Source organism: Chaetodon auriga, chromosome 15 (assembly GCF_051107435.1).
Source record: "Chaetodon auriga isolate fChaAug3 chromosome 15, fChaAug3.hap1, whole genome shotgun sequence".
Classification (NCBI taxonomy): domain Eukaryota; kingdom Metazoa; phylum Chordata; class Actinopteri; order Chaetodontiformes; family Chaetodontidae; genus Chaetodon; species Chaetodon auriga.
The window spans coordinates 9937666-9963995 of NC_135088.1; the positions used below are offsets into that span (position 1 = coordinate 9937666).

General features: G+C 41.0%; 2 protein-coding genes across 2 annotated transcripts; both read left to right on the forward strand.

The window, feature by feature from the left end:
* Positions 1 to 12138: 12138 nt before the first annotated feature.
* LOC143332944 (clathrin interactor 1-like) lies at positions 12139 to 23421 on the forward strand. Its single transcript, XM_076750821.1, has 12 exons — positions 12139 to 12361; positions 16031 to 16135; positions 16397 to 16493; positions 16949 to 17057; positions 17242 to 17415; positions 17775 to 17943; positions 18362 to 18578; positions 18670 to 18751; positions 18856 to 18933; positions 19362 to 19678; positions 19911 to 20094; positions 20731 to 23421. The coding sequence occupies exons 1-12, from the start codon at positions 12321 to 12323 to the stop codon at positions 21135 to 21137; spliced, it is 1980 nt and encodes a 659-aa protein (XP_076606936.1). The 5' UTR covers positions 12139 to 12320; the 3' UTR covers positions 21138 to 23421.
* A 600-nt stretch (positions 23422 to 24021) lies between these two features.
* LOC143333088 (uncharacterized) lies at positions 24022 to 26005 on the forward strand. The gene is made up of 4 exons (XM_076751024.1): positions 24022 to 24484; positions 24955 to 25179; positions 25282 to 25510; positions 25759 to 26005. Exons 1-4 carry the CDS (start codon positions 24022 to 24024, stop codon positions 26003 to 26005), a joined length of 1164 nt encoding a protein of 387 aa, XP_076607139.1.
* Positions 26006 to 26330: the final 325 nt, after the last annotated feature.

The following is a 26330-nucleotide window of genomic DNA, read 5'->3' on the forward strand; positions in this document are numbered from 1 at the left end:
TGCTTTATTTCACCACAAACCAGCTCAGTTTAAAACCGCTTCGCAGCACGCAAACTATTCACTTTAGTATGGTAAGAGCGTAGAAGTGAGCTGAGAACAAAGAGATAAAAGGACCTCAAGGAACTAAGGGAGTTAAATGATACACAGGGAGAGAACAAGAGAAAAAAGAAAGACACAGTATACAGATAAAAGGTTTGAATGTGGCATATAGGTAGCAGTGAGGGAGTAACAGATCAAGGTGTCCAAGGACCACAAGGGAAAGGCAGGGCTGGTGTGACAGTGAAGGATGGAGGGAGGGTGTGAGTCAAAAATACAGATCAGAGGAGAGAGACAGAGATGGGTATTAATTATATTCAGGGCACTGATGTGAACACACCACGGGCCTGATGTTCTCATGATGGAAACATGAACACGCTCATCACACAAACCCAAGAGGGTTACCTGGTGCGACAGAACCGAGATCGTGCGGCTGTTCAGAAGTTTGTGTTTTTACTAAGTTGAGCGGGTTTTACATTGAATGTGTCAGAGTTCACAGAAGTTGTTTGTGTTGTGTTCCCATGATTCTCAAGTTAACCTACAAAAACATCATTTTCCCTTATTTTCTATACATATTGAGATATTTTACTTGCTGTAAGCAAAAGTGGCAATATTGCAGTGTACAAATACTATATCACAGTAGTATTTCCAAAGTTTATTTAAGAAAAAGTACATAAATATTAGCAGCAAAATAGTAAAAATACTCATGCGCAATGTGTGTATGTGTCACATATAAACTACTGATACTTACTTTTTGATGTATTCAGAGTGGAGCTAATTGTAACTACTTTATATACTGTTGAGTAGTTTATTCCATAATAATACACCATATTTTTTAACTGAATATGTGTTATGTGTAAATGCTTGATTTGCAAAGCAACTGGTAGCTATAGCTATCAAATAAATGCAGTGGAGTAAAACAGATCCCACTTAATTGTAGTGGTGTAAAAGCATAAATTAGCAAAAAAAAAAAAAAAAAAAACCCCAATATATTCAATATATTCACGACTGTCAGAGGTTTTCTGAGTTTTTTTTTTAATATATTCATTGTTGACCATGTTATGTACACATTTCAAAACCAGACACAATAATTTTCATGATCATAAAATCATTTCAACTGGGCATCTGAATTTCAAATAAACATAAAAGGGAAAAACAAAAAACATATCTACCCGTGCAACTGCAGTAACAGATAGCCACAGCAGAGGCAGCAACTTATTATAATGCAGCCCTGACTCCCAGAAATCATGTTTATATGCCACTAATTTGGAACAGCATAAACAATACGTACTAAGCTCGGTGCCGCCCAGTTTGTCTTCAGTGAGAACACTGAAGAAACATTTCTAATGAACATCTCCAGCCAGTCACAAATATTTTCAAAATGTTCACTGACAACGTGTTTAATTTGCTTTCATACAATATCCACTCAGTGAAAAAAGCCTGATTAGACTTCTTTTATGATTATCTTGAGACACTCACTGCACTCGGCCGAGGTCAAAGACGACTCTTCATAAAGTCAAAAGTTGTGTTTACTTTGTTAACATTTAACAGAAATCACAAACGTGACAGCTACATACAAATAAATGTGCAGTACATAAATCAGGTAACATAATGCTGGAAGTGATTACATTTCACAGCAAAATGCTAAATGTCATATATCAGCATAAACATGTCCAGTATGTTGCATCTGCAGAGAAAATAATAGTTTAGCTTACTTACACAAATGCATGTAGATAAAATACGGAGGTTGAATAAACCTCATGCAGTGAACAGAGCTGATGAGCTTCAGTGTTTTATGATAAGTGACGCATGTTGGAAATTGTGTGAATGTGTGTGTGTGCGTATGTGTGTATCTGCCTGCAGTCCACTAATGAGATATTGACTCCATTGTGACTGTGTTACATTGTTTATCCCGCTTATTTATTTATGAGCATTTGATGTGTGAGTTCAGCTGAATTCCTGCAAACACACACACACACACAAACACACACACACACACACACACACACACACACACACACACACACACACACACACACGCTGAATGAGCCAGGCAGAGAGATCAATATACAACATTGACTCAGAATTGTCTTTAATGTTATTTTCATTTGGAAAACACAGATCCACTGTTTATTTCCTTTTCCACAGCCCTCATTCTCTTATGATTGATACCTCTCGGTGCAGCTGTCTTACCCACACGCCCAATCCAAACACACACACATACACACACCCATCACACCCCACCCGGCCCTCTCTTTTCTCTCTCTCTCCTGGCTGTGTCAGCAGCAGCACCAGCAGTACTTGGGTCTTTGTGTCTCCTTCATATCATCTTGTTAAAAATTAAAGTGATTCTACTTCCCTCCATCTTTCTCCCTCTTTCTCTCTCTAATGCTAATCTGTTCCCTGTTGGACCAGTATGCAGATGAGACGCAAATACAGCGGAGCCTGATGAATAGTGATGAGGCTACAACACACACACAGGCGCAGGCACACACACCTGAGCAGCCTTGGAATGCCCTGTGGTTTACCTGTCTGTCTGTCAATCAAAGCAGTGACCGAGTGAAAGAAGGTTTGTGTGTCCGTGTGTGTGTGTGTGTGTGTGTCCGTAAAATCACTCCTCAAACTGTGAAATTGAACTTAGATTTGATCCACAAAGTCTTTTCTTATATAATTTTATTAGAACAAGCAATGTCTAATAGTGTGCTTCATTAACAGATGAGCAAGTGATGTTAGTACTGTTTCATCCCTCTCTGAAACCAAAAAATGTAGGTCTGAATATCTCCATTTTCGTTTAAAATGCACTCACATGGTACCTGTGCTGCAGATAAAATACAGTTACATGAAAACAGTTATGCTTTGTTTGGCTATAACAGTGAATTTTACACACATTTGATAATACAGACATCCAAACTTAAATGTTAATGAGAGCAAATCATACAAACTAGATGTTTAAATATGTTTATCAGTCATTTTATTTGAACATCTGTTAACCACGAAGCCCACTAATGTGTTCTCCCTCCAAACATCACTTCTCTCTCTGACTATCTTTAACTGGGGAGGAGGGGGATTCCCCTTTCTCCCACTGGTAGATGTATGGTTTCCTGCATGAGTGACCCGGGCTTGAATCTGGTCTATTACATACATAGGCAGACAGGAAGCAGAAGTAAGAGCAACCCAGAAACCAGGGTCAACATCCGCCACAATTTGAATCCACGTTGTGGCATTTAGTATTCTGTGAAAATATAAATGATAACATTTTTTTCATAAGCACATATGAATGCATGATGTGTGTGTGATGTGGTGAACTGCTGCTGACCTCACACAGGATACACAGGATGACAGCAAACTAAACATAAACATGTAAGATGTATGCAGTGAGAGGCAGAAAGGAGTTGGTGACAATAGTGATGACACAGTGAGTTAGCTTCTGTGCTCTGGGATGTCAGCTGCTGTCAGATGCTGGGAATAAATCTGCTGGTGGATGAAAAGTCACACATATGCAAAGTGCAACGAGTGTGGGAGTGTGTAGAAAAAGAGTGATCACGTGAAAACCAGAGCAAAGCCTATCGAAACACTGGAGAACAAATATTTATCAGTAGTTCCAACTAGAGGAATAAGGGACCTACTACTCCCACTGTGACATGAGGTCTTATTTCAAACAAGAATCCCTGAGGCTGTGTTCAGACTGACTTGAGCCCTGTGTGAAACAAGATGCTGTCATTCATTTGAATGGAGCCAGTCTGTCACTACAGCGGGGGTGCCAACGCAGGGGGCTCCAGCAAAAAAAAAAAAAAAAAACAGTGTCATCCAGCTAAGAAGTTGAACCAGGCCCAACTTTTGCTGCAACACATCATCATCCAGCAACGCACTGTGTTGGCTAATCAAATAAATGCAAGAACATGAACGGCACATTTCTACTTTTGACCTCGAGATTGTCGCGACAAAAATAAAATATTTGCCACCCTGATGATTTCACACAGTTATAAAGTCCAGTCTGAGAGGATTACAAACCACTGTGCAGTGTTTGGTGTCTTTAAATGCATCAATCTGTTACTTCTACTGGACTTCCTGGATCATATCCAGCTGGTACCAATGGTACCAAGTTCAGGGGGTCACAAAAGTTCTTACGAATCATCCTTGAAGGGGGCATGAATGTGATGTTTCACTAAAAAAAACAAACTGTCAACCTCATATTGGCACTGAAGGCAAGGCGCGATCAGAGGATCTTCACAGTCATTCAGGACTCATCGTCTGGGAACCATAAATGTCTGCACAACATTTTGTGCCAATCCATCTGACAGATGCTGAGATGATTAACAAGATAAGAAATAATAAAAGATAAATAAAAACTTTAACCTGCTGGAGGAAAAGTCATTTGCATCACAAAAGTGATTAGATTTGATCCTCTGGGCATCATGAATGTCTGTCCAATGATAAATCATCTGACAGTTGCTGATATATTTCAGCCTGGACGGAAGCGGTGGCCTGACCAACTAACATGGCTGAAAAAGTCTTACCTATGATAATACTTAAGGACATACTTCAGGTCACTGGTTTTCTGGACCTCTTTTGTTTTTGACCCCCCAAAATAAGTAACTTTGTGTAGCAGAATATATTTTTCCCCTATCCTGAAATCAAGTCACAGCCTCTCAGGTTCAACTTGTGGCCCCTTGTTTAGTCCCCCAGGTTGGGAGCCACTGCTTTAATTTGCACATTACCCTTTAAAATGTCCAAGTATTCACTTCTTTTTTGTGCTGTGAACTGTTTAATAAGATTGTGGCTTTTATGTGACCTCTGTATGCTTTGATGAGACTCTGCTTCACTGTCAGACCACAGCTCTCCCCCAGTCCCCCTTTGAGTGTCTGACATTCACTTGTCACAGTGCATCATGCCACCTAGTTCTGTTGACTATTACTGCATTCATCTATTCTCCTCCTCTGAATATAATAGCAAACTGCTGCTGCTAATCACAAGCACACATATGAATACACACAAACAGCTGCAGAGTACGCTGTTTCCTGTATACCGTTCTCAGTGTGTCCGCATTAATCTTCCATCTGCACAGGCATTTCCTGTCTGACCTTGAAATCAGGCCCTCACCCACCACCACCATCACTTCACACACATACATCCTTTCCCCATTTTCCCACATACTCAAGTACAACACATCCTTTTTGCATAACATTCACACATACAATCACAGCCACTATCCACACACACACACAAAACACCCTCATATGTTCACTTATAGCACTGACAAGTGTCCAAATTAAAGCGCCACTTGGCAAAAACAATCACCAGTGGAAGATAAAATGCGTAAATGCTTCAAACCTGTAATTAACAGTTATGAAAAACTGAACTCCCATGAGGCGAAATCATGGTATTGTTTTCATGACTAGAAGCTAAAATACAGCACAAACTCCTACTTTACGAGCACCCAGTTAGTCAAATCTGCCACTTTCGCACCAGGGAGCCGTGATGTCATCAATCAGTAACCCAGCGCTCGAACGGCGGCCAGCCTTCCCCCAAACCGGCCACATGTGTTTTTATTCAGCAGGAAAGTTATAGCTGAAAAGGTTAGGTCACCGATAGTTTACAATAATATTATTCATGTAAAGGAAAGTGGAAACGATCCCTGTATGTGACTTCACTCTATTTACACAAGCATGCCCTGAATACATTGATATCGCCAGCCAGTAAAACTCACCACGTACACACACACACAGAACACAGTACACATTAATTGCATGAACTGGATTTCATAAGGTGATGGAAAGGAACCAAGCCAAAGTCCGACAATTAGCAAAGATTTAAAATAACAACTGAGGGCCTGAGGCGTAGTGTTAAAGCAGAGGAGACATAATGAGAGTCAGAGTTATGATTCCAACTCACAGGAGAAACAGAGACACCGTTGTAGTGTTCAAATATCCAATGCCAAAAGGTTACAGCTCTTGGATTGGCCCTCGGGCTGTATTTAATACTGACTTGATGAGGAAAATATTAATTAAAATACAGCTCATTAAATTTGTGTAGTAGGCATTTTGTAAATTAATGCTGTTCGTCGAGTTTTAGGACCAGTGGTAGAGAGAGATGGATGTACCCGGAGGAAAACTATAAACTGTTTTTGCTTTACAAAACTGTTTTGTCCAAGTCAAAGTTGCGTATGTGTGCAGATTATGTGACTTGTATTAACGACATTGTGGGGACATAAATCTCTTCACACAGTCACATTATGGGGAATCACCTCCCGTTTGGGGCCAAAAAGCTGGTCCCCTCAAGGTAAACCATTAAACTGTGGGGTAAAGATTTAGATTTTTGGTTGGGGTTATGTCTTCAGGAGATTAATGGGATGTCATGTCCTCCTAAGTGACAGAAACAAGTCGTACAGTCATAGTTTCCGTGTAAAAAGAGGACACATCGTCAGACCCACAGGATACAGCACCACACGTCCCCCGGGAGAACACAGAACATAGCAAAGGAGAGAGAGAGAGATGTGGTCGTGACTCCGAACAACATTCACATGGCTGTTGCCTTGGCTGGAACAAATGGCTGAAGCCGTGCACAGAAAAATTCCAGGTTTTGCTCTTTTTTTTTACCTTTGTCTGCCTTCTTAATTATGTGGGATCGTTTGCATTCCTCACCATTAAAGGTATCTTGGCCAGGTTTGCATACATCTTTGGCTTGTGCACTTCCAGTGAATTCCAAACAGCTGCAGAAACGGCTCCAGAAAATATTAGTTTGATCAATGCAACCCATCACTGAAATGTGTTTCCATCCACCTGGTTTTATGCAGTTGTTTTTATTGGTTTTATTCACTATGCATGTATTAAAAAATGAGTGGAAACACTTAATAAAATAATAATAAAAATCACAACTTGAATTATCGCAACAATGTTTTTACACTTGGATAACAAATCACTTCCTAACAAGCCAACAAGTCAACTTAGATAATGGTGATATGCAAGTTTGGTGCTTACAGCTTGTTTCTGCTGCTCCCAAGTTGTCAAAAATGTATTTATTCCAGGTTTAAGGACGACAATGTGCTACCTGGACATATGTAGAAGCTGTGATGTATGCTGTTTTAGCCATTCAAAATAAAACCTTCAGCCAATGTGCCATCAAGCTCCGTAGCCTTGTATATAACTGCAACACAGTTACCAGAATACATGTTGTTGGTTTTGTATGTTGAAGCTCCACATTTCTTTACCACAGATATGTTGGAACTTTCCATTTCTTTACGTTTCAACATGGAACAACACAGTGGTTAAGGTGTGGTTAGGTTGAGGTGCAAAAAACACTTGGTTAGGGTTCAGAAAAGATGGTTTGATTGAAAATACCCTGGTTAGTTGCCACAAACATGGCTGGAAAATATCCCAACCTTTCATTAAAACTACTTAAACACTTAATATACTTACTAAATACTACTCTACCAGAATGAGGAAGGCCAAAACAAGAATGATGGTGCCTTATTGAAGGCTGGGGGAGTCTGTTCCTTCATCTGTATATCCGTTCAAAATTCAAAACAACCTCCTGATTGCAGACTTACTGCTGTAATCATTACACTACTGCTGGCCCAGTCCAGCTGGTCAAACTTTGTTTTAAACATGTGAAACAATGTCTTTTTCACTAACCCACACACCAATATAAACACACCCATTTCCATAAAAGATCAACCTTATGTCATTTTCCCAGTAGACTGGAGCATCTGCAGCAAATCAGCCTCGCTTTTCCTTCACCTCCCTCTTTCCTCTCTCTGTCTCCCACTCGCTTGCTTCCACCCTCTTCCTCTACTTTTCCCTCCTTGCATTTTTCTGTTATTAGGAACAAGTGTAACTGGCCAAAATCTTTTTGTTTGCTGTCATGCACAGGTGCTTGTCTTCAGTCTGTCCCATCTCATCAGTCACACTGCTGCCCCAAGACTCCAAAAGGAAAGGAAAATAGACAAAATGATTGCTAAATGCCTTTCCCATGCTCTCTTAAGAGCTTCACTCTTTCAGTTACATCATAAGATGGCATTACTGAGATCCATGTCACCAACTGTGTATGGTTGTGTGTTTTCCTCAGTTTTCAAAAGCATCTCCGTCTTGTGTGTCCTTGAGACATGATGCCAGCTACGCAGGTGTTAATGTACTTTCTCTGTGTTCTATTAAATAGTTAATTGAATCTGGTGATTAAAAACAGATGCTTTCGGGTCTGTCGCACAAGATCAGTAAAAGTGTTATTTATGTGTGTGTGGGAAATGAGAGGGAGAGAGATACAGAGATTCTGATTGGCCGGCAGCAGTGTTTGCTTGTGATTATTCCATCTCAGAACCACCAGTTGTACTCAGTTCTTGACTTCTTGGGCACCCCACTGCTCATGTTCCTAGTTCACACACTGGAAGTCCCCCCCTTATGCATGCTGTTAATGGACCGGACCTGTCTACGCAGCGTGGCGGACACATCTACTCACTGGAATTTCCCATGGCCGATCATCATCTACGGTCACGGACGCCTTCCACCCCCACCACCTCGCCCACTCCCCATCCCAATGCAACAAAGAGGGAAAACAAATCAAACAATTCACAGTTTCCCATTATTCTCTGTGTCTGTCAGCATATGGTTCCAATCAGCAGTGTGTGTGTGTGTGTGTGTGTGTGTGTGTGTGTGTGTGTGTGTGACACCATGTGAATGTTTTTATTTTCCATACATTTTCTTCTCAGATACAAAGCTCTTTGTCTACAGTCTTTCTACATCTTCTTGGCTCCTCCTTCCTCTCACGCCCTCTCCATCTTCCATCTCTCTCTCTCATTCTCTCTCTCTCTCTCTCTCTCCCTCTCTCTCTCATTCTCTCTCTCTCTCTCTCTCTCTCTCTCGCTCTCTGTTCTACTATTTTCGTCTTGCTTTTCTTGGCTGCAAGTCAGACCTCAGGCAGACCTAGAGGTCTTTTTCCCAAGCGATCTCCAGGGTGGACTCCAGGGAACAGAGCTCACACACACACACACACACACACACACACACACACACACACACACAGTAAGACCCTGCCTTCACATGCTCTGTCCATGTCCTCCTCTTTCTCTGCTCCTGTCCCATGTCTTTCTCTGCCTGCACCTCCTTGTTGACTCATACAATACTGTTGCATTACTTTTAAACTGTGTTGCAGTCATAGTTTATTGGAAAACAGAGAACATTGTGTTCAAATACAAGCATCATGCTCTTGGTCTGGCTGAACTCTCTGTACCACGTACACCCATTTGTACATTACATGCTTTGTGGGTGTTTTCAGGCTTTGTTTATCCAGGTTAGTCCCACTGAGATTAGGGATCTCATTTACAAGGGAGACCTGGTCAAGACTGCAACAGCTCATTTAGTCATAGACAGAACAACTGCAAATACAAATGCACCCACAAGGTTGATCTAATGTGATAGCTTTTCATAAGATTGAATAAGTCCGAAGGATATTATTGATTAATATCAAGATCTGTTCTGTATCCTTCACTCCACCCTGTAGAAAAGGTATTTCCAAAGATACTACATGAGTTACCATTTATTGTCAAAACTCAATCTTCATTTGAAATGGAAATACTCTGCAAGCAGTGATGGAAGAAATGCTCACATATTTTAATTAAGTATTTTTCTTTTTAAGTCTAAAGAAAAAGTAGCAATACCACTGTGCAGGAATACTATTACAAGATAAAGCCCTGCATTCAAACTTTTACTTAAATATAAGTACATAAGAATTAGGATTAAAATATGCTGCAAGTATGCCAAAAGTACTTATCATACAGAATGACCAATTCTGAATGATAGATATATAGATAGATAGAGATTGTATTACAGGATTATAAGTATCTATCACTTAGGTGTTACATCTTTATATACTGCCAGGTAGCTTCATGTATAATAATACATAATACTTTCTTTAATCTTTAATCTTTTTCACTAATAATCTGAATCTGCAAAGTAAATAGAGACTTCAAGTTATCAAATGAATATGATGTAGTAAAACGTGCAATATTTGCTCCCAATACACAGTGGAGAAGAAGTAGAAAGTAACATAAAATGGAAAGTAGAACTACTTTAAAATTGTACTTAAGTACAGTGAATGGTAGTATTGTCTGCAAGCCATATTTATTGAGTATGCTTCAACCTTTGACCATCCATGTGTAATATTGAAGCTATAGTTCTGACTGCATGATGGCAGCAGTCAGGAAAACAGCACATTTTTCGGTCAGGTTTGAAATTATTTTCTATTTTTCAAGGCTTCAAAACTTTAAATAATCCTGCTGTGACCCTATGACCCACCTATGATAACTAATGCACATGAGAACAAGTTTCACCAACCAACAGCAGGATTACAGTGCTATCTAGTGGTGATGCAGGGTAGACTCTACCAGCAAAACATTAAGTTCTATGACTTTGTCTTTAGAGGAGAGAAGAAGGAGGGAGAGGAAGGATGGATGGATGACGGGAGGAAGGGGGTGAAGGGTAAGGAATGAGGCAAGAGGGTGGAGGGAGAGGAAGGATTCTACAGGGGAAATCTGGGTGGGAGGATGGAGGTAAGGATATTCGGAGGTGAATAGTAGGAGGGGAGGGAAGGTGAGGGTGAGGGGATGTGGGGGAATGCGATCCGGTGTTGGCTGCCCTAAATGCTTGAAAATGAGTTTCTAATGTTTAAATAGTTACTTGTTCCTTGTGTGTTCTCATTATAGAGATGTAGTACTTATACTTTAAATCTGAGTCACAAAATGCAATCATTTAAATTTTAACCAGGTTTTGGAGCTATTACACTATGAATGCATCATGACCCACTGCGGCTGGTGCCCTTATCGTTTTTGTTTTTTTTTGCTCCCTGTCACAACAAACATTCACAAAAAATAGTTTCTTTTGGCTGCTTAAAACAAAGCAAACAAACGGAGAACAAAACAGACAGCCATTATGGCCCAATGTGACATTGCTATGTTAACAATATGAGAGCAAGTTTCACCAACCAACAGCAGGATTGCAGTGCTATCTAGTGGTGATGCAGGGTAGACTCTACCTGCAAAACGTGGACTTTGAGTGTCCCTAGCAGGGAGTGACCGGTGCTTTCTAATGTGCAGGCAACAAAATGATATCAAAAGAAATATAAGTGTACTTCTGTCTGCCATGCACACTGTGAGGTTAATGCCTGGCCTGTCTACTTTAATGAGAAATCTTTCAGTGAGAAATATTCTGATCATTTCTATCTGTCAACCATCCACAGTGATTCAGTTTGGTAACACAATGAAAACCAGAAAAAAAAAAATAAACAGTGCACAAACAATTGCAACCAAATAGTTAATATTAAGCACATATACTTATGTCAGCAGGATTTTACACTTATCTATCATCTGAAACTGCACAAATTTAAATACTGTTTATATACTTTGTTTGTATTGTATTTTTTATGATATTATTATAATATTATATAATATGTGTTGTGCATCATAATACATATTATATAACTATATATTTAGTTTTACTTAGTTATATTTTTATTATTATTATAAATAGTTGTGTATACATTCTGTGTTTGCCTCTATGTTTAATTGCTACTGCAACAAAATAATTTCCCAAATTGGGATCAATAAAGAAGCAGTCTAAAATCTAAGTCTAAAGTCTAAAGTCTAATGGTCACAACTCAGTGGTTTAATGAGTCTGACTCGCTTGAAATGTAAATATTTTCGGTACATTTGTGTAGATCTAAATGCAGTTAAAAAAAAAAAAAATCTATCTTGTTGTTGTTGTTGTTGTTGTTGTTTTCTTTTAAGAAGACAACATGGTGGATGTGTGTGCTGCCTGAGTGGTTGGAGACAGTGCAGTCACTCCTACCATTGAGGGTAGAGTAGTTTACAGTTTGTAATTTAAAAGTTATACATAGTGGTTTTAAAGGGGAGGTAACAATGTCTTTAGACGCGGTGTCATGAAATTTGACTGGAAATCAACAGATTAAAAAAAAAAATCAGTAACATCGTCTTCGCTGCCACATTGTTCCCGCATCATTTTGATTTGTCCACAAACATATATTAGATATGTTAGATATACAGATATATAACATATGATTCAGGGCACATCTTGACGTATCAGTGACGTCGCCAGAGGACGACGTTTCCGTAGCAACTGGGGCCGGTCCGTTCACCGCAGCGGCCGCTGTAGTAACGGAGCTCATCGAGGAGTACGGGGGGTTGTCGTCTGTAACCGGATACCACCTCTGTCTTGTGGGGCGTAGAGGCACGGGGGCGACGCAGTATCGAGGCGGCGAGCCCGCAGTTCCGTGTGGAGATGCTGAACATGTGGAAAGTCAGAGAGCTGGTGGACAAAGCGTGAGTACCGAGGCGCAGGTGGAGCTGCTGTTTGCACTAGCTTCACTGTTAAGTGGCTTCCGAGCTAACCGGCTAGCTAGGCGGCTTTAGCCGGGCAGCATCAGCAGCTTTTATCGCTGACAGAGGAGAGGATACGGGCCGTGACGTCACGGCGATAGCCCCTCAGCTGGTAGCTCCGACTAGCTGGCTAGCTGCCAATCTTCAACCTTGTGGCATAAATAGAGATGTGTGTTTTACGTTGGGGTCTCCCATGGAATAATTTCCACCCTAGATCGCAGAAGCCGGGGGAATACAAGATTATTAACTGAAAATGAATTTGTTTCCGATCCAGAACGAAAGCTATCCAGTTAGCTAATTCCGCTAGCATTGCTAAGTCCAGGTCGGCTCTTGTACTGTTTCTGGTAATGCTGCTGCAAAATCACGCCCTGTCCCACCCTGGTGATGCCCGCTAACGTTACCCCCACTGTGCATTTACTTAATATTATAGCCCACCAAGGAATCTAAGTATTAATGATCGTAAGCCAAGTTACTAGATAATTGTATGTGGACAGTAAATTTCCTGCTAGTAATTAGCTATCGACCATGTCTCAGTGTTATACAGTGCTGTACGGGTCTAACGAGGCCCAAGCCCCCATGGTCCCGGACAGGAGGACAACAAAGCTTGTTAGCCAAACAGATCATACAGGAGTAGCTAATGCTTGTGTCGCAACCTACTACATCGTGTTGTGTCTGAACACTAGACAACGCATGGCTCTTGGCGATGTCTGTCATTGTGATATCCATTGTTGCAAGAATAATGTGCATTACAATGCATATAATCATGTTACTATAATCCAGGAGGACAGAGAACAACAGCGTCTTGTTCTGTTTGTTCCAAGAGGCAGACTGAATTATTTGAATAACTTAGCTGAGTAACACCCAAACCCACAACAATCTGGAGGATGTGCTGATGCAAAAAGACTAATTCCTTGTTAGCAGAGTTAGTTGAGATAACTAAGTAAATCTGCTTCTTGGAACAGGCCCTTTTATTTAATGACCAAGTAAACAACCTTTGTTGTAACTATTCAGAGGGCTAGTTTTGTGGTAGCTGAAACAAAATCAGTTTCAAGTAGCAAAATAAAGGAAACTTTTATCATGTTTCATGAAGCAACAACAACACAATTACATTAAAAGCATGAGAGAAGTGAAAAACAGATCTTATCACAGTAGCTTTAGTTCAAAGTAGCCTCAAGCAGTCCACAAGCCTCATCTGAAGCTGAGGAACATACAGTATGTGTATGTGAACTTACTAGACACATTAGAGTCATTGTGTTGGCTGGTGTCAAATGACAACCCTGTAGGTTGTTAATGCGCACTTGCATTTTAATAGTAATCGTGTAAACAAGTTTAATTGCAGGCTACTGTTAGATACATAGTGTGTGGATGCTGTATTGTACTGACTGTGTCCACACAACACTGAAATCTTAAATGTAAAAAAATGTTATGTTATGGAAAAGCACAATTCACAGTGACACGGAGGGTAAAGTCTGGTACACTTGTGCCATACTAAAAGAATATTTTTAAAGAGATTTATGAACTCTTACATTAAGTTTGTCCTGTATACCTTTTCAGTATAAATCATGGTGCTGATGGTGATGATGATATACACTGGTATGACCAACTAGGCTCCCAAGAGGAAGCAGTTTACATTTACATGTTCAATAGGGCTGCAGCTAGCAATAATTTTCATTATCGATTTATCATTTCTAGAAAATGTGAAAAAAAAATTGTGAGAAATGCTCATCACAGTTTCCTCGAGCCCAAAGTGATGTCTTCAACTTGCTTCTTTAGACTCTTCATCTACTCTCAGAAATTATGTAGAAAAGAAGCAAAACTTTACATTGAAGAATCTTGGACCAGCAAATGTTTGATATTTTTGCTTGAAAAATGACTGAAATGATTAATGGATTATCAAAATAGTTGGAAATTCTTTTTTTTTTTTTTTTTTTTGGATCAACTAATCGATTGATCGACTACTCGTTGCAGCTCTAATTTTCAATCCTATAAGCGAAGGCACTGTGAGAAAAAGTACCAGTAAGAATACTAACATGAAAAAGTCATACTTCACTTTGATTGTCTGCTTACAGTTTGAGGTGGTGCGCTTCCCTGTTGGCTCTGCCTTTTAAAGAACCGATAATGTCATCAATGTAATAAGGAAAAAAGAGGAAACAGATAGAAGAAAGTTGCATAAAGGAGAGATGAGTGAAGAGATTGAAGAAAGGAGACGGGGAATATATCAAAGTAGCACAGACGGAGAGCTCAACAGAGCTTTAGATGGAGTAATAGACACCAGCTCCCATCAGCTGTTGGTTGTGCCTGACTGGGCATGATGAATACACTCTATTATTGATCTACCTCTACAGAGCTGGCAGTGGTGGCCTTGCTTTTCCTGCAGATTAAGAGTCACGCTATTATGGAGCGCTTTCTGTCTGTGCCTCTCTTATCTGCTGACAATAACACAGTCAAAGGCAGCCCTGTAATGTACAGATGTCTCTTACTTTCCTTGAGTTGTGAGGGTGGCAGAGCTCAGGGGAGAAAGAGATGGAGAGGAAGGACAGGGAAAGTGAGCTGGGGAATAAAGGAGTGATGATGGGATTGATAATTGGGCAAAATGATGAGAAGGAGATTAAACAGGATAGAGAATGAAGTGAAGGAGATTGAAATTAAAAAAAAAATCCAGTTGAAGAGTGAGGCAGGGATGACAGGGTGAAGGAGCAGTAGATAAGAGAGAGTCATGGTGGAGAAGAGAGGTAGAGGTGTGTTTCAAGCTGCAGTGCTTTGGCTCTATTTTTTTTGCCAGGGGTCTGTAGAGCCGTGCCCATCAAATGACACACACACACACAGAAAAACAAACACAGCAGCAGGTGAGCCCACAAAAACAAAGAGGGCAGGAAGCAGACATTACTCATGGGGAGGTTTGGCTGTGTTTACCTCACTGTTTAACACACAGGCACACACGCACACACAGATGGATATACACACCTTGCTCACCTCACCATGCTCGTGTGTGCATGTGTGCACACATGCATGTCTGTTCTCTGAAGTTCAGTGGTCACAGCGCAGGCTTTTAGAAAGGTGTCATTCATTATTCAGTTAGCTGAGATTGTCCTTATCTGACTCAGTTTCATTGTGTGATGTGTGTATGACACGCAAATATGGCTATCCTGTTTTTCAGTTATTCTCAGCTTGAATGTGTGGTGTGCATGTGTGTGCTAATGAGTGTGTAGCAGTAGGTAGCCATCTGTGATGGATTGAGAGCATGTGGGTAGAAGTTAGATATGATAATGACACTCTGCTAGCCTGAGAGATTGTCATTTCATAGTTGCCCTTGTGTTCTGCTGTGTAAATATGTGAATTTGTGTATTTTTTGTTGTCAGAATTTCGGTCTGCCTGACCTCTGGAAATGTGACGAGTGGAGTGTGAAGAAAATCGGCACAGAACATTTGCTGATTTTAACATTTGCAGCAACGCTTACTGACAGAAAGACTGACAGTAATAAGCACCATGTTCATAATAAGTGAACAGAAAGACAAGAAACGAAAGCCAACTTAACTTGTTTGAAATGTTGATGGTAATACAAATATTTAAAGGGTGCAATTTCTGAAGAAAAATATATGTTTGTGTCAACAGCACCAATGTGGTGATGAACTACTCAGAGATCGAGTCCAAGGTGAGAGAGGCCACCAATGACGACCCCTGGGGACCCTCTGGACAGCTAATGGGAGAAATAGCCAAGTATGCGTAACACACACATACACGCGGTTACTGTATGTGCAAGTAAATGCATGCATGTTCTCACTAAGGCCGCAGATAAACTCTGTTGTGTCATTACGCACACATTCACTCAAGATGTTTTATTAAGTTCTGTAAGAAAGATGAGAAAGACTAATAGTCCACAGGCTTTGTTCACTACACCTGATTCTGCTTTGGTTTGCCTACATGGGTTTAACTAGCACTACAGTATTTTTGATGGTGTGTATGTGTCTGTGTGTGTAGATCTACCTTTATGTATGAGCAGTTTCCAGAGGTGATGAACATGCTGTGGACCAGGATGCTGAAGGACAACAAGAAGAACTGGAGACGAGTCTACAAGGTGTTGTTATACTCTAGTTGGCAGGCTGCCCTTGTTGTATCTGTATTGTGTTGCACAGCTCAGTTCTGTATTGTTTTTAAAGCTGAGTCACCGTGTTTCTTTGTGCTTGATTGATTGAACATGTGAGCTGCACTGACTTTAGAAGGAGTAGTGTATCATTTAGACTCTGCTAGATTGAGACATGTTCTTGACTCCCCCCCCCCCCCCCCGAAATCCCACATTGTGCAAAGTTGCTGATAAGCAAATATTATAAATAATGCAAGGACAACCATCTGAAATAAAAATAGATTTTAATTGAACGGTTGAGTTAATGGAATCTGACGTAAAACTTTTTTTAGGAAAGATTTTTTTCTTATCGAACAATACTAACTACATCCCTCCCATAGTTACCTCTCTAATCATTTCTCTCACTCCATCTCTTGCTGTCTCACTTTTTCTCAATCTCCCTCCGTCAGGCTTTACTGCTGCTCGCCTATCTGATCAGGAATGGGTCTGAGAGAGTCGTCACCAGTGCCCGAGAACACATCTACGACCTGAGATCTCTAGAAAACTATCACTTCATTGGTGAGTCTTGAAATGAAAATTATCTTTCTCTTTATTGGTTAAACTTTTTCTTCTTTACTTTTATGGTAATTGAGATATCTTGCATGTATATTAGACGCTATGCCAAACCTACAACAAACAAATGTCATAGCAGTCTGTTCAATAGTTCTCCTGCGTGTGTGTTTGTGCACTTGTGTCTGTCCAGATGAGAATGGTAAGGATCAGGGCATCAATGTGCGTCAGAAGGTGAAGGAGATGGTGGAATTCGTCCAGGACGATGACAGACTGAGAGAGGAGAGGAAGAAAGCCAAGAAGAACAAAGATAAATACATTGGAGTTTCCTCTGACAGCATGGGAGGAGGAGGAAGCATGAAGAACTGTAAGTAGTTCACTGCATCTCCTTTGGCTGCTCAGTCAGTCAGATGTGGATGAAAATAATAATTATTGATGACAAATGTTGGAGTAAAGCTCCTATTAATCCAGTAAAGTAAATTTTCCGATGACTACTTTACAGATGTTCCTTGTCCCACTACTTATCATCTTCTCAAGAGCAGTCTGATAAATAGATTTGTAGATATATCAATAGATTAGATAGACGACACAATTAATCAAGCAAATATTGAAAGAATAACTTGCAGCAGCTCTAAACTTATTGTTGCATTTCGTGTCTTGTGTTTATCATAGTCCGTCAGTTGTTACAAAGTTTCTCTCTGTCCTTTTCTGCCTTCATCTTTCCAGCCAATGAGTTGGATCGGAGTAAGTGGGATGAGGACTGGGATAAGAGCAGAGGAGCTTTCCCCTTTAGTGAGAAGCTCGGAGAGATCAGTGACAAGATAGGCAGCACCATCGACGACACGCTCAATAAGTTCAGAAAGAAGGAACGAGACGACTCACCCGACAGAATCAGGTGAACACTGTCCACATGCACATTTAAACATGTTTATATCATGTCTTAGTTAATGCTTTGTTTGAAATGGTCTGAGGATATATAGTAAAGTTACTGCATGCTTTTTTGGTGTGCTTAGTGGTGCTCTAATAGCTAATTGGCTTCTTTTTAATAGCTGCCTTTTTAAACTCCGAATCAGTGGACCGTTCTCTCAATTTAGGGTGAAACTAAACGATACGTTGAAGCTAGTTAGTTTGATCCTCATGCTGCTTCATCCTGTGGTTTAACCGCAGACACGTTATGCTCATCTTAAGTACTATTATTATCCATTCCGTAATCAATCACACACAGATGTGCAAGAATTGTAAAGTAGCACAACAGTCAATAGCAAAATCTCCTGAGTGCTGCTCCTCACACATCCTTTGTCTGGTTGCCATAGTGACAACGAGGAGGACCGAGCATCCAGAAACGGTAGGCAGGAAACCCTTGAGTTCAAAGATGAGGAAGAAACTGTCACAACAAAGAGCATCCAGATCACACAAGCAACGGAAACCACAACCACCACCACACGGAAACGCAGCGGAGCAGCAAGCAGCAAAACTCTGGACCTCGGTGCTGCAGCGCACTACACTGGAGACAAGAGCCCAGAGGAGAAGGTACTCATGCAAATACTCACACCTTTCTAACTGAGATACTTTTTATTAGGAAATATTTACCCACCTTATCTTTCCCTACCCCTGTCTGTAGTCATCAGTGAGGCAGTCTTCCAGTAGCGGTCTAGCTGACCTGCTCGTGATTGACCCTTCATCCAATCAGGGCACTACAACAGGTAACCACAAACCTTTACACAAAGATGTGTCACATTTTGTTGGACAAGAGAGGTATTGCTTCTTTGCTTTTTGGATGATTACATGTTTGTGTCTGTCCATCCAGGTGGAAGTTCAGACCTCATTGGTGGCTTTGCTGACTTCTCCTCTCCTGCGGCCTCTGCCAGCCTCCCAACATCCACCGGTAAACTTGTTCTTAGCTCTCTCAGCTCCTCTTCTAATAATCATAGGGTCCTTTCACACCTGTAAGTCGGTTCAAACAAATCCAGCAGTCGGTCGGATTTCACACCATAAAGGAACCATAGAGTCCACTTGGAAACAGATGAAGACCCTTCTTTTCAAGCAGTCTTGGTCTGCACCAGGGTTCAATTGACTGTACTAACTGGGCAAACCGTCCAGCATTCTGTGTGAAAGCTGAAATCTAATCTCTTAGAACAAGATGAGGTCCACTGTGACAAAAAAAAAAAAAAAAAAAGCTGTTTTGTACGTACTGTTTTATGAAGTGAATTTGAATTTAGGACACAGTAAAGTGCAGTGGAACAGTTCCTGTCAAAATCCAAGCTGAGTATTACAATCATAACTAAAAACATGTCACTGCTCTTTTGTGGCCAGCTGCTGCATCATCCAATGGAAATGGGGAATTTGGAGACTGGAATGCCTTCTCAGCCAATCCGCCAGCTTCGTCAAGTTCTGGCCCCTCCCAGCCCGCCACTGACCTGTTTGGCAGCGTGCAGTCACCCACAACTTCTACTTCCGCCTCCGTCCCACCTTCTGCCGAGCTCTTTGACCTGATGGGTGGAGTTAACCATCAACTATCCAATCCGCATACAACACTGAGTGCCTCTCAGAGCATGACCTTCTCTCTGGGAGGGGCGATGCCAGGAGCATCTGTTGCTATGCCCACCATGCCCCTGTCCCGCTCTCAACAGGTAGGTACACATCATAGGAAAGCCTGTTTAGTCTTTAGTTGTTGTTAATAATGAATTCCACTGAAAGAATGTGTATTGTGTAATTAAATTGATGCCATGGTTCTTGTTTTCTTCATGTCAGAAATTGATCTTGATTGCTCTTAGTGTTCAAGTTCAGTGAACTTTATACACACATCCGAAGTATATTCTTAGTGTGTTTATCAAAGTGTAACATGTCTTCAATTCTTTTCAGAGCTTGGGAGGAATTACACCCCAGCAGGCCATTGGACAACAGCAGAAGGTTGGTGTTGGAGGTCAAGGATCATTAGGGTCGACCTGGTCTGACCCCTCTGTCAACATCAGCCTGGACTTTCTATCAGCAGGCCTCAACCCAACTAAGACACCACCCACACTCAACAATATCATCCAGCAACAAGGTATCATGTTCCATTCGTTTTCTCTGTGCATTTTACACTGCAAGTGGATGTGGAGAAAAAAGAAAAGAAAGACAGAGAAAACTCCTGATTAAGCAGGGTATCTGCAGGTCTTGAAACATCTTAAAAAGCATGGATTTCACATTCCTCAAAAAAAAAAAAAAAAAGGTCAGATTTGTTGAATTTCATTTACAAGTTACCTGTTCTTTCTGGCCTGCTGTAATAGTACCATTATTTGCAAGATGAATTTAGTAAGAACTAACTGGAAAATCCCCAGTACCATTGCTCCAGACCTCTGAATTTGCACAATTCATTAAACTTATGTTAATTAGTTTTTTAATTGATTCACCCATCCATCCATTATTTTCTGCTGTTTATCCAGGTCTAAGGGTTTTCATTGATAACTTTCATGCTTTGGCTGTTATGACCATGAAACAAGTCTAAAACTGCATTTGTATGTTTTGTATCTGATCTTAAAAATGTCTTAAAAAGTTGTGAATTGAACTTGGTGAACCCTGCAGAATTAATGAAGTTGGTCTCTGACAAAAGAGACCAACCTGTTACACATTATAAAGCTTTATAGCCCAAATGGTAAGACACTGTAGATCAACTCCTCCCTGCTCATATGTGTCTGTGCAGGAGTGCCTCCCGTCAACCTGTTGGCCCAGAACTTCGGAGGATTGAACCTCAGCTCCCCGCCGCCCGTAACACCCATTAGACCACCAGCTAATCCCATGGTGACAGGCAATGCCATGACGATGGGCATGCCTGCATCGATGGCAACTGGCATGCCTGCATCACTGGCAGCGAGTATGCCCCCTTCAATGACCACGGGTACCATGGGGATGGGAGGAATTCCTGTAAACCAAGGCATGATGGGAATGAACATGAGCATGAATATGGGCATGGCCACTCCGATGATGATGGGTGGTATGGCTGGCATGGGAGTGCCTGGAGTTGGGATGGGCCTAACACATTCAATCACCCCAGCCGTGGTTCCACCCAAACAAGATGCCTTTGCTAACTTTGGCAGTTTTGGGAAATGAAGGAGTACAAATACGTACGTGTGTGTGTGTGTGTGTGTGTGTGTGTGTGTGTGTGTGTGTGTGTGTGTGTGTGTGTGAGTGAGTGAGTGAGAGTGTGGGTAAGCATGTCTGACATGATGTGAGTGTAAAACACTGAAGGACTGCTGTACTTGAAGACAACTGCATGTTTCTCTTTCTGCTTTTGTTCCCCTTGGTGAGCTGGCAACAGCGATCGTTCACCATGATCTTGGAGGTAGGGCGAACACCCACTGGTGCCCTTCACCCAGTGGACTCCTTAAAAACTTGGTATTTCACCCAGATGGGCATGGTTTTGTATGACGTAGCTGTTCGGCAAGTTCTGAAACTGTCTCAGCCCATGTTCTGAGACCATGTTCTGAGCGCACATTCATGAATCAACTGCAAGTTTATTTCTAAAGTTTGGAAATTTAGGCAGACTAAACTGAATAATACACACATACAATATGAGATCATTTTATTTCATGCATGTCAAGTATAAAGGTATACAGAAAAGGGTTTAAGGGTAAGATTATGGTGATACAGGACGTTTTAGGTTACGATTTGCTAACGTCTCCAAAAAGTGACGAGACAACCAAATGCAAGCTGACGAGAATGTGCATGATTGCACACAAGACTGTGTGAGGCAGGATGTAAGGTTCCAGCCCCGGGTGAAATACCAAGTGTTTAGGGAGTCCTCCTCATCAAATGATGTCACACAGAGGACACCCCGAGAGCAGGGCAGGTGTCAACCCACAGCCTCTGGTCACTACTTTCCTTTGGGGAAAGGATCCTCATCTTAACCTGTTCATATGTATCAACTACAGTATATTCCCCGATCATTACAAAAAAATTACTGCAAAAACTTTTTCTCTGTGACTGCAAATGAAAATGGCATTGCTACCTTAATTCTGCATTGCAACCTGAGATATGTTTTATATAATTTCATCCAAATTTAACTTAAGCAATTGCATTATTGCCAGGGAGTGACTGTAGTACTTTCACTTACTAACAGTACTAACATTGACAATATCTGGAGCGTACTGAATCCACACTGTAGTCCTCCAGCAGAGGGCAGGATGGGTGTACACACACTGAGTTAATGCTGTATCATCATACTTATTCTTGAGCCATATTATGGTGGATGAATTGCTTCTTACATCCCCTTTGTCTCCCCTCTCTTTATCAGGTTTGTAGCAGTTCACAATAAGTCAGTGCACAGGAGGACACTAAGTCCTACTGTTAGTTCAAGACAACGCGAGTGAAGCCTTGAACTGCTCAGAACAAAGGGTCCCTAAAACACTGCTGTGCACTTTGTAGTTCAATAATTAGTTACTGTTAAAAGAGATACATGCGCAGTGTCCTCTATTTTCCATTTTTCCATACTTTCAGATCAATGCCAGATGAAACGGTCAGTCAGTATTATTCAAAGTTCTATTCAATTATCTTTTCTTTGTTTCTGGCCCACATAAGATCTAATCTGTCTATTCTACTTTTGCATACATACTATGGAAAGAGGTACAGTTTTTTAAGAGTATTTTCCAACCAGCAGTGGGGAAAGAGGTCTCAATCTTCAAGACTGAACATCACAATCCTTTCAATTTCTTCCGTGTTTGAGGCAGTGGAACGCCACCGAACTTTTGGGACAAACCCAGCAATGTACCTTTAATTACAAAGTATTTTTGCCAGCATTTTTCACCCTGCAGCTCACTTGGTGGTCTCTTGGTGCAAGGGTTGCACATCTGCAGCCAAAAAATCACGTACTAGAAAATAACCACCTTTCTGTTTGACATGGATTAAACAAGCCGGAGGATTTCTTTCATTAGCTGAGTTTTAATGAATGATTCCTATGGCTAGCCGAGACCATTCTTAACGGTTTTGGGGTCTCGAGTGAAGTGTATGTTTGAGGAGAATCGTAAATGAGTGTGTGTGTGTGTGTGTGTGTGTGTGTGTGTGTGTGTGTGTGTGTGACTTTGTGTATGGATATAGTTTTCTCTGTTTGATGTGCAAACACAGCTAAGCAGAGCCTCTTGTCATTTTCTGAGGTACTGAACTCCAAATGACCAAATCTTTATTTTGTTACTCTCAGAAGGATAATTCCATAGCTTTTAGTTTAATATTTTATTAGTTTACTTGGAAGGTTTTGTTCATATGGGAGAGCTACTAATAACATAATTTAGTTGACGGGAATCATGTTTTTGTTTCTTTTTCAGTACAGCTTGTTTCATTTGATTGTACTCTATATTTTCTGTACTTCATTCGACATTAAATTAAAACATTAAATATTCAATTCACTCCTTTTTTTTCCTAAGCGTAGACCCGTCTGTCTGAATGATCTTACTGATATTTGTATTACATTTGAGCAACCATTGAGGACACTGTGTCCTCTGTATTTTTACCATAGGTGAGGTTACGATGTGTAATTGAAAAAACTGGTGGGTCATTTATTGGTTGAATTATGTGTTTTTGGACTTATTAAAATGTAATTTCTACAATTTTTATTGTCATATTAGTTTCCCACCAGTTTTAGTCCTAGTTGTGCAGAGAAGGCTCTGGCTTTTATTTTAGACAATCTAGTCTCAAAATAAATGTATACAGACAATACAATTAAACAGTTAACTAAGTTGATTTAATTGGAGCATTGCGCGAATCCCGAATCCTTCCCGGACCCTCAGTCTGTGTATCTGCAGTGTTATTCAGTCAGTCAATAGCAACAAAAGTCATGTAAATGTCGTTTTCGGCCATGAAGCCAAATGTTAAAAAGCTAAATGGCTAACAGCTAACAGAGTTCTCCGTTGCCTGGGCAACCAACGATTTTTAATCCATCATAGTTTAGATGCAAAAAACTGAAACGCAGACCAAACCCAAAGTTACAGCGACGGTTATAACAATGGACAGGCTCCCGAAAAAAAGACGACGAGAACCGAGTGTGTCGACCACAGGCCAGGACCCGGTGACCCCCGCCTCTGCATTCTTTCACACCAGAGAGGGCGATCAGATCCAACTGCTGGACGACGCCGGAAACGGGTCCAGGACTTGGGAACGGTGCGTCGCCTCCATTGGAGCAAGTTATCAGTTTGAGAACGGGAAGCGACCACACACAATGACCGTCTTAAAACACAAACTACCATTCCAAGGAAGTGTGTCAGCGGAGGACGGCGGTGGTGATGGCGGGGTCAAGCCAGGGACTGTTAGTCAATCTGGTGATCAGGTCACCGACTGGCGGGATACGCCACAGACCACTGCAGCTGGAGAAGCCCTGAGCCCAGACCCAGTCCCCCTCAGACCAGCCAGACCCCGACTAGGTGTTGATAATCCAGTCATCAGTTTGACCATCCAGCCAGCGGAGAAAGGTGCAATTCTGTGTGTGTACCAGTCAGCCTATGGAAGCAGAGAGATTAGAAAATATATATGAAATGCTTTCAATAACAAAGATACAAACTAACATTTTTTTTGTTTCTTAGATTGTCTAATTGTATAGATAAAGTCAAAATTCAGCCTAGTCAAACTTTGTACTTTCTGGGTCCACATTATGAGACATTCTAATAATTTCAATGAAGTAAATCGAAATTAAAAGACACTAATTCAGAATAATGACTTCTTTGACTTAGTATCACTTAAATTTGACATGAGTATTTCTAAGTTTGTCATCACTGGTATTTATCTGTTTTTCTTCTTTTCCTGATGGATATCAGTTTCCTTGAGTCTGTGATGTAAGGGCAATCAATTATTTCTAATTGAATCTTGACCTGATGTTTATTGAGATTGTTATTTTTTTCTACAACTGCAAGTGAAATAACCAGTCTCCGGATGTCTCCATCAGATCTGAGGCAGATGCTTCCAGGCCGAGACAAGAAAGGACAGATTAAGCGGCCGATGAATGCCTTTATGGTGTGGTCTCACATCCACCAATATGCCCTGCGCACAGCCTTCCCCGAAGCCAGCATCACAGACATCAGCGTCCTGCTGGGCTGTGAGTGGTCCAAGCTCAGTGAGGAGCAGAAGAGGCCCTACTATGAAGTGGCTCACAAACTGCAGCAATTCCCTGGTATGAACGATTACAGTGGGATACATTTTCTGTTTGGATATGGTCTGGTATGGATGATGAACCTCTGATTTTCACTTTCTCTGTCTTGCTTCATCATGGCAGATTATGAGTTTAGCCCCCATAGGAAGAAAAGCAGAGAGTGTTTGTTCTCAGGGCAGGACCAAGGTATTTCCTCCTTCGTGTCACAAGCCATCCCTCCAGCTCAGTCTAAACCCAGAATATATGAACATCCCTTCACAACACCCTATACAGTGGACTACTCTCTCTTCCCATGTTCTTGCCAGTATCATCCGATGGGCCTCTACTATAGGTTCCAGATCCACCATCCAAGGTGAGAGAAATAATTTTCCTCGCAAACTGGTTTATTTCCTTCAGTGCACTTTCCACAGCCCAGGCAATTGGTTAACTCTGACAACTGATAAATTATAGCTAATCCTCACTTTAAATGGGCATTTTTACAGATAAACAAAAACACTGTTTCCTTAAGAAGCAGTAAGAATTCACAGAAATCACAGTTCAATTGCGTTTGCTTTGACACACTCAGTAGAGTATTTTCTAACTGCTGTGTGCATATATCAGGTTTTTCTACAAATGCTCAAATGCCAGCAGCTCCATGGAGGAAGTGAAGCACTACCACAACACTCACCGGCAGAGGGACGCTGTGGCTACCCTCACCAGAGAGGCTCATCCAGATGATGTCAGTCATGACGTCCTCACTGGCTCTACCACAACATCAGAGACCCTTGAGCAGCCTGATATTGTCACCAGTGGGTCACAAGTGGAGAGTACATGTGAGAATGATATTGATGTAGTTGGACTTCTCTAAGAAATGTTCAGCACACACAAGGCAACACTGGCAACGTTATTATTCAAGATCTACATTTGATTTTATGGACAAATAAACAAAATATTCTGTGACTATCTGTTATTCTGTTTTTATAATGAGATGAACATAATGAGATGTTCATGTGTCGTTCGCCTGCAGCAGAAGATGTGCAATGACTCTCCTCCACTGTGGGGCCAAAACAGACAATATCTTTGACTGAGATTGTGCATTATAAATAAATGATGGTTCTCCATTTAGCTTGAAGGTTAAATTCTTGTGGAAACAGAAGTTTGATGAAAAAAAAAAAATCTTCACAAAAAAGCTC

Excerpts from the sequence above, each read along its gene's own strand:
- LOC143332944 (XM_076750821.1), top strand. The coding sequence starts at position 12,321 with ATGCTGAACATGTGGAAAGTCAGAGAGCTGGTGGACAAAGC. Across the intron at positions 18,579-18,669 it reads ACAAGAGCCCAGAGGAGAAG|TCATCAGTGAGGCAGTCTTC; the intron begins GTACTCATGCAA and ends CCCTGTCTGTAG. Across the intron at positions 19,679-19,910 it reads CCCTGTCCCGCTCTCAACAG|AGCTTGGGAGGAATTACACC; the intron begins GTAGGTACACAT and ends AATTCTTTTCAG.
- LOC143333088 (XM_076751024.1), top strand. The coding sequence starts at position 24,022 with ATGGACAGGCTCCCGAAAAAAAGACGACGAGAACCGAGTGTGTCGACC. Across the intron at positions 24,485-24,954 it reads CATCCAGCCAGCGGAGAAAG|ATCTGAGGCAGATGCTTCCA; the intron begins GTGCAATTCTGT and ends TGTCTCCATCAG. Across the intron at positions 25,180-25,281 it reads CAAACTGCAGCAATTCCCTG|ATTATGAGTTTAGCCCCCAT; the intron begins GTATGAACGATT and ends TCATCATGGCAG.